The 14617-nt window shown below is 34.4% G+C and overlaps 2 protein-coding genes across 3 annotated transcripts; one reads left to right on the plus strand and one right to left on the minus strand.

Moving 5' to 3' along the window:
• Nucleotides 1–643: 643 nt before the first annotated feature.
• On the plus strand, nt 644–3741 carry LOC103931017. Its single transcript, XM_009340423.3, has 6 exons — nt 644–895; nt 1005–1135; nt 1313–1482; nt 1847–1924; nt 2431–2575; nt 3174–3741. The coding sequence occupies exons 1-6, from the start codon at nt 790–792 to the stop codon at nt 3585–3587; spliced, it is 1044 nt and encodes a 347-aa protein (XP_009338698.2). The 5' UTR covers nt 644–789; the 3' UTR covers nt 3588–3741.
• Nucleotides 3742–5214: 1473 nt separating this feature from the next.
• LOC103931041 (receptor-like protein EIX1) lies at nt 5215–8266 on the minus strand. Of its 2 annotated transcripts, XM_048564229.1 has the most exons (2): nt 7946–8088; nt 5215–7812 (listed from the first exon to the last, which is right to left on the minus strand). In XM_048564229.1, the coding sequence occupies exon 2, from the start codon at nt 7730–7732 to the stop codon at nt 5405–5407; it is 2328 nt and encodes a 775-aa protein (XP_048420186.1). In that variant the 5' UTR covers nt 7733–7812; nt 7946–8088; the 3' UTR covers nt 5215–5404. The 2 variants fall into 2 exon arrangements, with proteins under 2 accessions (XP_048420186.1, XP_048420185.1); XM_048564228.1 differs by having other exon boundaries at nt 5215–8266.
• Nucleotides 8267–14617: the final 6351 nt, after the last annotated feature.

Below are 14617 nucleotides of genomic sequence, written 5' to 3' on the forward strand. Positions count from 1 at the left end.
CCTAAATATGCTTCTAATTTATTTTATATATTTTGACTCACAAATTCCACATAATAATTTAATTGTACAATGCAAGAAACAAAAAAAAAAAAAATATATATATATATATATATGAACATATACAATATATATATTGAAAGGGAAATATAAACATAGAGGAGTTCATGCATCATGAGGAATGTTTTCATGCTTCGTGGACGTTTCAAATATTTTCCTTTATTTTAAGCGTACTTGATTAGCAGAAAACGAATAAGCCTTCAAAATCCCTAAGGGTTTAGGAAACCCTAAATATGCTTTTAATTTATTTTATATATTTTGACTCACAAATTCCACATAACAATTTAATTGTACAATGCAAGAAACAAATATATATATGAACATATACAATATATATATTGAAAGGAAAATATAAACATAGAGGGGTTCATGCATCATGGGGAATGTTTTCATGCTTCGTAGACGTTTCAAATATCTTCCTTTATTTTAAGCGTACTTGATTAGCAGAAAACGAATAAGCATTTGAATGTGGTGGATGATAGCCTCCTCCTACGATGCGTCAATTCCTCAGACTTCCTAGAATTTACGCAATCACATTCCTATTTTAAATATGATCGTAATATATGAAACTTATTTTTACCTTTAAATTTGATGACAACTAGACCTAGCTCTCTCTTCTTTCTTTTTGTAAAATCGGAAAAGTCGGGAAAATAGTCTCCTGCGGCTTTAGATTTAGGGATTTTGATTTTGATTTTGAAAGTCGGGGAAGAAAGTCTTTGATTTTTTATTTTGATGGAAAAAGGAAGAGCCATCGTTTCGATTACGAATTCGTTGAATAAGTTGGATTTGATTTCCAAATCCAATCCCAGCCCCCAAATCCCTCCAATCCAATCCTCCAGTACGTCCCAAAGTTGAATATTTGTTTCAGATGCTTACACACGCACAGATATATGTGTATGTATGTATATATGCACGATTTGTGAGCTTAATTGAAATATCCATGGCAGGAACACAGCTTGAAAGGGCCAAGACTCCTCCGAGTTTACAAAGTTTGTGTATCGGAATCGTCGGCAGGCATTTGGAGGATATCATCCCCGACTTGGCCGAGATTGCATTTAACTTTCCGCCGGATATAAAGGTTTTTCTCTATCCTTATTCGCAAAATCCATATCACTTTTTTTCTGTAAATTTGTTTTCTTTTGGAAAAAACTGTGATGGGTTTCTTTGTTGTGGATGGGTTGTTGTTTACATGTGAAGCTAATTAACATTTGCTGGTTCTGAAATCTCAAGATTTTTGCAATTTCTGATATGGTAGGTGGCACTGGTGGCAATTGCCAGAAGAAGAAAGTTACTCGACGACGATGTTATTGTCTCTTTGGCTGATCACACATGGAAAAGTCTTGACCTTTCGGCATCAGATGTTTCGGATTTTGGGTTAGCAAAAGTGGCCGAGATATGTGGGTCACTTCAAGCTGTTGATATTAGGTACGGATGCTCAGTGTGATAATATCGTGTATCGGCTTAACTGTGGATTAATTAAGATATTTGAGTAACACCAACATACTTTGAACATGGAGAAGATGAAATGTTTTAGCAGAAATCGGATGATTGTTGGTCCTAGCTTCGATGTTCAATCCGTGAAGTGTGGTACTTTGTAACTGTATTTAAGTTTATAGTAACCTTGAGGCACAAATGTATATAAATTGTTGGTCTTAGTTAATATTTGTTTCAATCACCTGAGTAGCGATTGGATAATACTTAAGGAATCAACATATTTTTTGGTTTCAAACTCTCTAGTTTGTTTTGTCTGAAGAAACTTTGTGGTTAAACTGAGACATTTCTTCTGCAGTCGGTGTGACAAAATCACTGCTGCTGGAGTTTCTGAACTTGTGCAGCGTTGCCAATCATTGGAGACGTTGAGATGCGGGTAAACACCTTTCCTTAACTAAAAAAATATTTTAAACTTCATTACAAGTTTCTATATGCGCATCAATCTTTGCCATGGTCTTGATTAGAGCTTTTGTGGTTGAAATGATTCCGTAACCAGATGACATTGTTATACATTAGAAGTTTTATTGATATACCAACACCAGAGTGAATTTGGACCCGGTTGCTTTTTTCTATCTTTCCTTTGTTGTTAATGTGACTCACTTTCAATTTTCTAACTGCGAAGTAGAAAAATTTAGTTGTACCTTGACCTTGTGGAATGAATTAATAACAATTTGATCATAATAAGATATGAAGTTGTTTAGTATATCGTGCTTCTAAAATCATTTTCCTTTGCTTCGTAATCATCATATGAAATTGTCTCCACTAAATAAAATTAGTATAGGCCAAGTAATCTTTACTTTTTGGTTCCACCCCTTGTGCTTTTAGTGGCCCGTAATATTGTGTTTGACTACCAGTAACTTCATAACAGGCTATGAATTGCAGAGGGAGCCCTAGGAGTGACCACACTGCACGCAGGTGCTTGGATGTGTTTAAACCGAAGTTGAATGATGTAGAGGGAGATTCCTGGGAAGAACTGAATACTGCAGAAATTGTGAATGGTGCAGAGTCATTGCGTTGGCTTGTATGGGTATGTACTTAACATGTCCTTTTATGATACTATTCTTCATCAATGATTGATTTCTTTGATCTTTGGTGACCACTATGTTATGATGAAGTGGTTTCATCTCTTCCCTACATAGTAGAATGCTTGACTGTCTTTACTTTCCCTTTATTGTCGTACGCATACATGCTTTGCATTACCAAATGATAACTTGTAACGAGACAGGTTGTGATCCCATGCCTGATGCCATGAATAGAATGGACACATTCTTCGGTTTTCTGTGTGAACTTATCCGAAAAGTTGAAAAGATTAAAAAGAAAAAATGGATTCCATCTTTGGGCTTCAAATGGTAGCATGTCAGCAATAGTAAGAGTAGGGATGTGTAAAACAGTGTCACAAGGAAAGCTTAGATGTATATAGAAGATTGAATAAAATAAAGGAAATTTAATAGGGGGCTACAGCCCGTACTAGTAATTAGTTGGGTCCGCAAGCGGTGCCCAAGTTTGTGGTCGGCTATGACCATTCAATTATTCTGCCCCTAGAGAAACAAGTAGGAGAATCACTTTCTGCTTCTTTATCTGTTCCTGCCTTGTGATGTTTTCATTCCTCCTTTCATGTTTTGCAGCCAAAGATTGATAATGATTCTCTTGAGGGATTTGCCACCGAATGCCCGCGAATTACAGTAAATCCAAAGCCATCACCCTTCGGATTAAGGGGAACCCAAGTTCCCAGGGAGGCATTCCCAGACATCCAATTGGATGATTCTGTTGTCAAGGATATTGATCCCAAAACATGGGCGGTGCGTGGTTTTACACCAAAGGCAATACCTTCATCTCTTTCCAGCCCCGTGGAGTTGTCTGTGGCTGAAAAGTTTAGACGTGCATTTGAGGAAAGGGATACTCGGTTAGCCCCCAAGAGAGCCAAAAATGCAAGGCAGCATCAGCGACGTGCGGAGAGAGACTGGGTGATGACGGATACTAGAGCAAAGGCAGTCGCTCTAGCCTCACGAGCGAGCAGATCTCTACACAGTTGGAACTAGCACATATTGTTTGTTTGCGTTACCTTCAAACGTACCAGGTTTTCGTCAACTTTGCTGCTAAATGAATATGTGTTGTACTGTTCGTGGCTTATGCACATGCAATTAGTAATTTCAAGAAGGGAGCTTTAATGAAAATGGCTTGGACTAAGTTTAATTTAACCAAAAACCATCATAAACTATTATTTTGCTAGTTTAGTGTGGATTATTTTGGTTTAGTTTAAAAAATAGTGTGGGTTATTAGTATCGCATGCTACCAAATTAAATTTCAGATTGTGCCGAAACCAAAATAATCGGTTCCAATTAACCAACCTGCAGGTATTTTCACGCAACCCTAAAAACAAGGACCAGCAATGCACATTAATTTTTAATTAGAAAACAAATAACACTACAACCTCACATTAATTTTTAATTAGAAAACAAACCCAGATATCCAAATTTAGTAATACCACAATCCCTCTCTTATTTCACTACTAAATTACAGTCTTTCTGAAAACACAAGAAAATAATCCTAACATTGTGTTTGGATTACTAAAAAATTTCAAAATGACATAAACAGAAATGACGGAATTTTATTTTCTAGAATTTGTAAATTTTCTTCTTTGTTAACCTAAAAAAATACAAGGGAATTTTTTGTTTTTAAATTCTCACTCATAGAAATTTGGAAATAACACATATTCATGATATTTAAACTTGGGAGTTAGAGTCCCAAATTGCAAGTTTTTTTTTTACTTGGGAATTCTAAATTTCTATGTTTATGAATCCAAATAAAAGAATTGATATATGTTAATCTATAATTCTGGCTTTTGACAAATTCCATATTTACTTCCTTCGTCCAAACATTGTGTAAAGAGTTTTAGAAAGAGGAAGGTCAACATAATCTGCATCACTTTCATTAGGAAATTGTCAAAGGCCTTGTCTTATCTTCCAATGGTGATCAAATTTGCCCAGTGTTTGAATTTTTTTTTCTACACGATTGAATTTCTGTGGAAATATGGAAAAAATTAAAGAAAAGATATGGAGGGGGAGGTGAAGTCTAAACTTCATAAGATACTGGAAAAATTCTTAAATTTCGGCTAAAATAGATAGATTTCAAAAATATTTCCTATATATCAGTAAATTATCGACAAAATTCCATATGATATTTTCCTAAAGCTTCATTTTAAATGTCCACATTTTTTAGTAAATTTCCATCATTTCTATCGAAGGCAACGATATCTATATCAATATATCCATTGATATTTTCACAAATTTACATATCGATATTTTTACCGATACCAATATTTTAAACATTGGGCGTGCCTCAACTCAAACTGACACATACAAATTTTTTTAGCGTCCACCAATCAAAGAATTTAAGAATGTTATGTTTATATGCATCATAACAAGTAAGGACTAGTGAGAATATGTAGATGTACGTTGTTGGTTTGAAATACAACACGCTTTGTATTTTGAAGGTCGAATTCAGTACCATGATACCACAAGCACTCAAGCATGACATCTTAGTCAAAAACATCAACTCTCAAGTCACTTCACTTTTTCGATTCTCATTTGCTTACTGCTATTGCTTTCAGGTTGAACTTCTGTTTTTTATTAGATAATGTGCAAACTGTGGAACATAATGGCCTGGTTAAAAAGAAGAGAATCGGAATCAGTTGCTTATTCATTTTTGTTCTTGTAAATATAATCACATGATCAGAAAGAGTTGTGCAAACATGCCAGATTTAGAAACAAAGAAGCATACAACAGTGTAACATTCTATCTGTATAACCAAAAAGTAGAAACAAACCACATAAACTCCCTCTATCTGCACAGAATAATTAATGACGTTTAACGATTACAGCATAGAGCTTCTTCACAATGATATTTTGGAACTGAGAAAGTGCATTGCTCCATGGCACATTAGACAACAATGAACCAAGAACAATCCAAAACCCGAATGCAAATCCAAGCCCCAAACTCAGATAGAACCCGCCATCTTCAAGTAACTGACCTTCTCCATGCTTCTCATCACCTACAGGTGGCATTGCCTCTTTTGTACTGTGACACTCTTCCAATGGAGGTCCGCAAAGTTTATTGCCAGCATAACTAGACATATCAAAGCTCTGAAGCTGAGTGCCTTTTGGAATCTGCCCTATCAGATTGTTATAGGACAAATTCAAATAGTTGAGAAATGTCAAGTTCGAGATGCTTGGAGAAAGTTCGCCACAAAGTTGGTTCATGGACAAATCAAGCGACTCCAACATTCTCATATCACCGATTTTGGAAGGGATTCTTCCAGTCAGAAGATTATCGGATAAATTCAACGTTTGTAATCTACTGAGGCTGGTTAGCTCTTCCGGGATTTCTCCAGTTAACATGTTGTTGGAAAGGTCCAAACTAGCTACCAACCGAAGCATTGTGTTATAGTTCACCTCTCTACCTTTGGTCACAAAAACTGCAGTCTCTGTGTAGGATTCCCCAAAAAGACCAAAACCAAAAAAAGAAGCATCCAAGAATTGAATACTGGTAAGTCCTTCGCTTGAAGAGGTATTGGCCATGGATGACAAATTTTGGAAACATCTGGGTATCGTTCCCGAGATATTGTTATGCGCAAGGTCCAAGATTTGGAGATTTGTAAGACTACAAAGCTTATAAGGAATGGCGCCATGGAACTGATTTGAACGAAGACTAAGAACTACCAAGCTTTGGCCAAACCATAATGGAAAGCTTCCAGCAAACTTGTTTCCACCAAGGTCAAGAAGTAACAATTGCTCACAGTTTTGTAGGGACACAGGTAATTCTCCAGATAGCTTATTATTGCGCAAGTGCAAAGATTGAACGGAAATTAGGTCCCCGATAGAGCTTGGAATTTTCCCCGTCAAGTTGTTGTCTTCTAAATTCACAACTGTCAAGTTTGGCCAGTGTAACTTACAATCAGGAATTTCTCCAGTGAGGAGATTGTTGCCAAGATGAAGAACAAGAAGGTTTTTAGGTACATCGCTCCTATCACAAAGTAAGTGAGAGAGAGTTCCCGAAAATGATGAATTGGAAAGATCAAGTGTAGACACTGCCGAAGACACAAGAGGCAATGAACCATTGAACTGGTTAGACCTTAAGTCAATTAGGATTCCTGAAACTTGGGGATCGAAACGCTGTTGTTTTGGCCAGTTGGCGGAAACTATGTTTGGAATCTCGCCGGACAACTGATTACGCGAGAGATCCACAAAATATGCATCATTCGAATAAATGTTCCAAAACCAAATGGGAATGGTACCTGAAATTCCTGTATTGGACATGTTAAGAGCGGACAAATGTTTTTGACTCTTGAGCCACGCAGGCAACTCTGATGGGTCCAGATGCAAAGAACTTAAAGTCAAGATAGAAAGTTGAAAAGGAGGAAGCCAGTCTGGGCTGGTTTTAAGAGTCAAAGAGTTCTCATTTGCAAAAAAGTTAATCAATCTTGTAAGATTAGTAAAATGAACTTCAGAGACAACACCCTCGAATGAATTGTTATCAATGGCCAACTCCTCTAAGAGTGATAGATTTCCTAAAGACACTGGAACATGACCTGATATTGAATTATTTGAAAGATAAAGATAACGTAAATTTTTGAAACTTTCAAGTTGATCAGATAAATGACCTGAAAAATTATTATCCAACAAATCTAAATAATATATTTGACCAGAACTACATCGAGACAAACTTTCAAAGATTGCTGATACCCTCCCCCTAAAATTGTTCGACGATAGATCAATAGCAGTCAACTTACAAAGATTTCCCAAAGAGTTTGGGATTTCCCCTTCAAGCTGATTGCTACCCAATCTAAGATCAACAAGGGTTGTCAAGTTTCCAAGGGAACTCGAAATTTCACCATGGAAAGCATTATGAGAAAGAAAGAGGAACTCAAGATGGCCCAAACTGTACAACCATTTAGGTATGGTAGAGTTGAAATGGTTCCGATGCAGATGAAGAACCTTAAGACTTGTCAAGTTCGCAATACCACTTGGTATGTGATAAAGTTCGCAGCTAGACAAATGCAACTCGACTAGCAGAGAAGGGAGTGTATTTGATTGTAACCAATGAGATGCGTTGGTAAGATCTACAGAACTCATGTCAAGATGTTTCAACAGAGAAAGACCAGAGAGCCATTTGAGATTCTCGACCATCGAACCAAAGTTGTGAGAAAGGTCGAGATAACGCAGACTCGAGAGATTCCCCAACTGATGAGGAATGGTTCCATTGAACCCTGCATACGAGAGGTCAAGATATCTTAAACCTTTAAGAGAACCTAGAAAGCTAGGAATCTGTAGTCCTTCAAAATTATTGTGGCTCAAGTTCAAGTAGCTGAGATGCTTTAAATTGAGTAGAGAAGGATTTACCTTACCACCCAAACCATGTTCTTCACCAGTTTCTTGATCATAATTACCAGCAAGGTGGAGCTCATGGACATGACCGGTTAAATTATCGCAGGCAACACCGATCCAGTTACAACAATCGCTTGCACCACCCCAGGAGGAAAGCATATGTGACGGATCATCAAGATCTTTCTTGAACAGAAGAAGTGCTTGTCTCTCATTTTCTTTGCAAGGCACATACAGGTCCCCTTTGCATAAGCCAACTGTAAAAGACGCAATGCATAGGAGAAAGCTGACTAGTGAACCAACTCTCATGACTCTATCCATATAGATATCAAGTAGGTGATGGATGTGAGTAATGAGTAATTTAGAGTGCTAATATCCTATATATATACACACATTAGTAAAGAGTACAGGTCAAACCTCGGCCCTACTCTTAATTAATTTATATATATATATATTTTTTATTTGAACAAATGATATTACCTATATTGAGAAGGTAGGAGAGTGGACTAAGTCTTACTATGAGCTAGTAATAATATTATTCAAATATGCTTTTTAATAATTAAATTTAAAATATTTTACTTATAAGTGAGAAAGAATACCACTAAACTGACAAAAACTTTAGACAAAGTTGTCATGGAAAATTTTATAAGGTAGTCAAAACTCAAAAGCATGTGGTTGCAATAGTTGATCCACTTAATTAGTTTTATGAAATACGTGTTCTTTTTGTGGAATGAGCAGTCATCCACTTACTTAGATGAATATTTCTTAACAAAAGTTAACAACGACTTAGTGCCTTGAAAATAGAATAAAATAAAATAAACTTCATGAATTTTTCGTCATTCATCTCTTTTAATAGTAGATAATGTTCTTCCTTGATTTATAGATCAGCTAATAGGGAGGGGGGGGGGGGGGGGGGGGGGGGGGGGGGGGGGGGAGGGGGGGGGGGGGGGGGGGGGGGGGGGGGTGGGGGGGGGAATGAACAAGATATTTGGAATTAAAATAAGTTTGGGCTTGTACAAGAACTAAATACCTTTATTTCATTCAAGGACTAATGAATGGTTTTTCTTTTTTCTTTTGAAAACGATATTATCTACACCAAGGGAAGTGGGTGAGCTTAGCTTCACAATGAACTAACAATAATGTTGTTCAAATTCGCCTTTGGCAAGAATCAAATCTTAAACCTCTTACTTATAAGTGAAGATGAATATTGAATCTAAAACGACTACCGGGTCAACCTCTCTCCTTTCCACCACCACATAATTCCTGATTTTCATTTAAGTTTTTTAATCCAAGTTCTTATTGAGATGATGTTAAAAATTGAAATTAATGTGTATTGGATGAAAATTTTGGATTCGCAATAGACTATAGTTATTGATATGACTTGTAAGAAAACTACATAGAGTTTTCCCCTTTTTGTTCATATGCTGGTATGGCTCATATGCATTAGTAATGAATAGAATAAGGCCCCAGCAAGGGATACCATTTATGTTTTTTTATAAGCAAAAAGTGTTCTATTGATAAGGAAATTGTCATAAAACATTTTAAAATTATGAAACCACATCGTAGACTAATTTAATCTTTGTAGTTTGTACTGTTGTTTCGTCTAAATTTTTCGAAACTTTTATATTGAGATCACACAACATTATAATCATCGATCTACCATTGCATCATAAGCATTTATTCTTTTTTTTTTTTGGTTTTTAAAAGAGCAATTTCAAACTGGCTCTTAAGGATCTATAATACACATATTAGTGTGTATAAGCCCAATCTCAGACCAATCCACTACTTGCATATATAATTATATATCTATATTATGTAGCTCTCACTTTTTCCAATGCAAAGAGCTACCTTTTTCTAGATCCATCCCCACAAAGACGGTAGACAAAGTCGTTATGGAAAAATTTACAAGTCAGTCAATAGAAATTAAGAAAAAAAGAATGGTCGATCCCCAAAACAAATACCAAACAATGATAATTCATTGTCTAAAACCTTTCACTTATAAGTGAAGATGAATATTGAATCTAAAACCACCATCGGGTCAACCTCTCTCCATTCCACCACCACTTGGTCCACCTCTCTCCACCACCACATAATTCCCGATTTTCATTTAAGTTTTTTAATCCAAATTCTTATTGATATGACGTTAAAAATTGAAATTAATGTGTATTGTATGAAAATTTTGGATTCACAATAGATTATAGTTATTGAGATGACTTGTAAGAAAACTACATAGAGTTTTACCCTTTTTGTTCATGTGCTGGTATAACTCATATGCATTAGTAATGAATAGAATAAGGCCCTAGAAAGGGATACCATTTATGTTTTTTTTATATGCAAAAAGTGTTTTATTGATAAGGAAACTGTCATAAAACATTTTAAAATTATAAAACCACATCATAGACAAATTTAATCTTTGTAGTTTGTACTGTTGTTTTGTCTAAATTTTTTGAAACTTTTATATTGAGATTACACAACATTATAATCATGGATTTGCCATTGCATTATAAGATTTTTTTTTTTTCTTTCTAAAAAAAGCAATTTCAAAATGGCTCTTAAAGATGTATAATACACATATTAGTGTGTATAAGCCCAATCTCAGACCAATCCATTGCTTGCATATATAATTATATATCTCATAATATTATGTATCTCTCACTTTTTCCAATGCAAAGAGCTACATTTTTCTAGATCCATCCCCACAAAGACGGTAGACAAAGTCGTTATGGAAAAATTTACAAGTCAGTCAACAGAAATTAAGAAAAAAAGGATGGTCGATCCCCAAAACAAATTCCAGACAATGATAGTTCATTGTTTAAAACCTCTCACTTATAAGTGAAGATGAATATTGATTCTAAAACCACCACCGGGTCAACCTCTCTCCTTTCCACCACCACTTGGTCCACCTCTCTCCACCACCACATAATTCTCGATTTTCATTTAAGTTTTTTAATCCTAGTTCTTATTGATATGATGTTAAAAATTAAAATTAATGTGTATTGGATGAAAATTTTGGATTCGCAATAGACTATAGTTATTGATATGACTTCTAAGAAAACTACATAGAGTTTTCCCCCTTTTGTTCATGTGCTGGTATAGCTCATATGCATTAGTAATGAATAGAATAAGGCCCTAGCAAGGGATACCATTTATGATTTTTTATATGCAAAAAGTGTTCTATTGATAAGGAAACTATCATAAACATTTAAAATTATGAAACCACATCGTAGACAAATTTAATCTTTGTAGTTTGTACTGTTGTTTCGTCTAAATTTTTCAAAACTTTTATACTGAGATCACACAACATTATAATCATGGATTTGCCATTGCATCATAAGCTTTTTTTTTTTTTTTTTTTTTAAAGGGCAATTTCAAACTGGCTCTTAAGGATCTATAATACACATAATAGTGTATATAAGCTCAATCTCGGACCAATCCACTACTTGCATATATAATTATATATCTATATTATGTAGCTCTCACTTTGTCCAATGCAAAGAGCTACCTTTTTCTAGATCCATCCCCACAAAGACGGTAGACAAAGTCGTTATGGAAAAATTTACAAGTTAGTCAATAGAAATTAAAATAAAAAGGATGATCGATCCCCAAAACAAATTCCAGACAATGATAGTTCATTGTCTAAAACCTCTCACTTATAAGTGAAGATGAATATTGAATCTAAAACCACCATTGGGTCAACCTCTCTCCATTCCACCACCACTTGGTTCACCTCTCTCCACCACCACATAATTCCCGATTTTCATTTAAGCTTTTTAATCCAAATTCTTATTGATATGATGTTAAAAATTGAAATTAATGTGTATTGGATGAAAATTTTGGATTCACAATAGATTATAGTTATTGATATGACTTGTAAGAAAACTACATAGAATTTTTCCCCTTTTGTTCATGTGCCGGTATAACTCATATGCATTAGTAATGAATAGAATAAGGCCCTAGAAAGGGATACCATTTATGTTTTTTTATATGCAAAAAGTGTTCTATTGATAAGGAAACTGTCATAAAATATTTTAAAATTATAAAACCACATCATAGACAAATTTAATCTTTGTAGTTTGTACTGTTGTTTCGTCTAAATTTTTTGAAACTTTTATATTGAGATCACACAACATTATAATCATGGATCTGCCGCTGCATAAAAAAAGCAATTTCAAAATGGCTCTTAAATATGTATAATACACATATTAGTGTGTATAAGCCCAATCTCAGACCAATCCACTGCTTGCATATATAATCATATATCTCATAATATTATGTATCTCTCACTTTTTCCAATGCAAAGAGCTACCTTTTTCTAGATCCATCCCCACAAAGACAGTAGACAAAGTCGCTATGGAAAAATTTACAAGTCAGTCAACAGAAATTAAGAAAAAAAGGATGGTCCATCCCCAAAACAAATTCCAGACAATGATAGTTCATTGTTTAAAACCTCTCACTTATATGTGAAGATGAATATTGATTCTAAAACTACCACCGGGTCAACCTCTCTCCTTTCCACCACCACTTGGTCCACCTCTCTCCGCCACCACATAATTCCCGATTTTCATTCAAGTTTTTTAATCCAAGTTCTTATTGAGATGATGTTAAAAATTGAAATTAATGTGTATTGGATGAAAATTTTGGATTCACAATAGACTATGGTTATTGATATGACTTGTAAGAAAACTATATAGAGTTTTCCCCCTTTTGTTCATGTGTTGGTATAGCTCATATGCATTAGTAATGAATAGAATAAGGCCCCAGCAAGGGATACCATTTATGTTTTTTTATATGCAAAAAATGTTCTATTGATAAGGAAAATGTCATAAAACATTTTAAAATTATGAAACCATATCGTAGACAAATTTAATCTTTGTAGTTTGTACTCTTGTTTCGTCTAAATTTTTAGAAACTTTCATATTGAGATCACACAACATTATAATCATGGATCTGCCATTGCATCATAAGCATTTTTTTTTTTTGTTTTTATAAGAGCAATTTCAAACTAGCTCTTAAGGATCTATAATACACATATTAGTGTGTATAAGCCTAATCTCAGACCAATCCACTACTTGCATATATAATTATATATCTATATTATGTAGCTCTCACGTTTTCCAATGCAAAGAGCTACCTTTTTCTAGATCCATCCCCACAAAGACGGTAGACAAAGTCGTTATGGAAAAATTTACAAGTCAGTCAATAGAAATTAACATAAAAAGGATGGTCGATCCCCAAAACAAATTCCAGACAATGATAGTTCATTGTCTAAAACCTCTCACTTATAAGTGAAGATGAATATTGAATCTAAAACCATCATCGGGTCAACCTCTCTCCATTCCACCACCACTTGGTCCACCTCTCTCCACCACCACATAATTCCCGATTTTCATTTAAGTTTTTTAATCCAAATTCTTATTGATATGATGTTAAAAATTGAAATTAATGTGTATTGGATGAAAATTTTGGATTCACAATAGATTATAGTTATTGATATGACTTGTAAGAAAACTACATAGAGTTTTACCCTTTTTGTTCATGTGCTGGTATAACTCATATGCATTAGTAATGAATAGAATAAGGCCCTAGAAAGGGATACCATTTATGTTTTTTTTATATGCAAAAAGTGTTTTATTGATAAGGAAACTGTCATAAAACATTTTAAAATTATAAAACCACATCGTAGACAAATTTAATCTTTGTAGTTTGTACTGTTGTTTTGTCTAAATTTTTTGAAACTTTTATATTGAGATTACACAACATTATAATCATGGATCTGCCATTGCATCATAAGCATATTTAAATTTTTTTTTTTTAAAAAAAAAAAAAAAAAAAAAAGGCAATTTGAAACTTTCTCTTAAAGATCTATAATACACATATGAGTGTGTATAAGCCCAATCTCAGGCTGATCCACTACTTACATAAATAATTATATATCTCATAATATTATGTAGCTCTCACTTTTTCCAATGCAAAGAGCTGCCTTTTTCTAGATCCATCCCCATAAAGACGGTAGACAAAGTCGTTATGGAAAAGTTTACAAGTCAATCAACAGAAATTAAGATAAAAAGAATGGTTGATCCCAAAACAAATTCCAAACAATGATAGTTCATTACCAATGTGGTTGAAATCAGGCACACTAGCAATAATTGTTCAACTTGAGTGGGCTAGAAACCCAAACAACAATTTTGTAGGAGTATTATATTCCAATGATGGTTCTTCCGCTAAGATTCTTTGAAATACGCGTTTTGTTTGATGAATGAGTGCTAAGCCCACTCTTTTTTTTTTCATTTTTCTTTTTGAGCGAAACGATAGCGAAGTAAGTTAAATGTTAAATATTAGATTAGTCACCAACGAGATTAGAACTCACGCTGTCATGTAAGGGTACAACATATTTCCACTATTATGATAAATGACCACCTGCCAAACTGGGCCCACTCTTAATTAGTTTTAAGAAAACAGTTTCCAGAAGAGAATTGAACTATTTACCTGCCAACTACCCTTAAGATTGGAGGATTCAAATATCTTGAGGCTAAATCTATTTAAAGCTTTTTCTTTTTTAGTTCTTTATTATTTACGAAAAATTACATTCCACATCAAAGCTTTTCGTCAACCATAGTAAATAATTTAGTTTATTAGGAGCTTTATATATATAGGTAAAAACTTTCACTATATTTCAAGGAACTCCACTAA

The sequence above is a fragment of a genome, unplaced genomic scaffold (genome assembly GCF_019419815.1).
Source record: "Pyrus x bretschneideri cultivar Hongxiangsu unplaced genomic scaffold, Pyrus_bretschneideri_v1 Contig38, whole genome shotgun sequence".
NCBI lineage: Eukaryota > Viridiplantae > Streptophyta > Magnoliopsida > Rosales > Rosaceae > Pyrus > Pyrus x bretschneideri.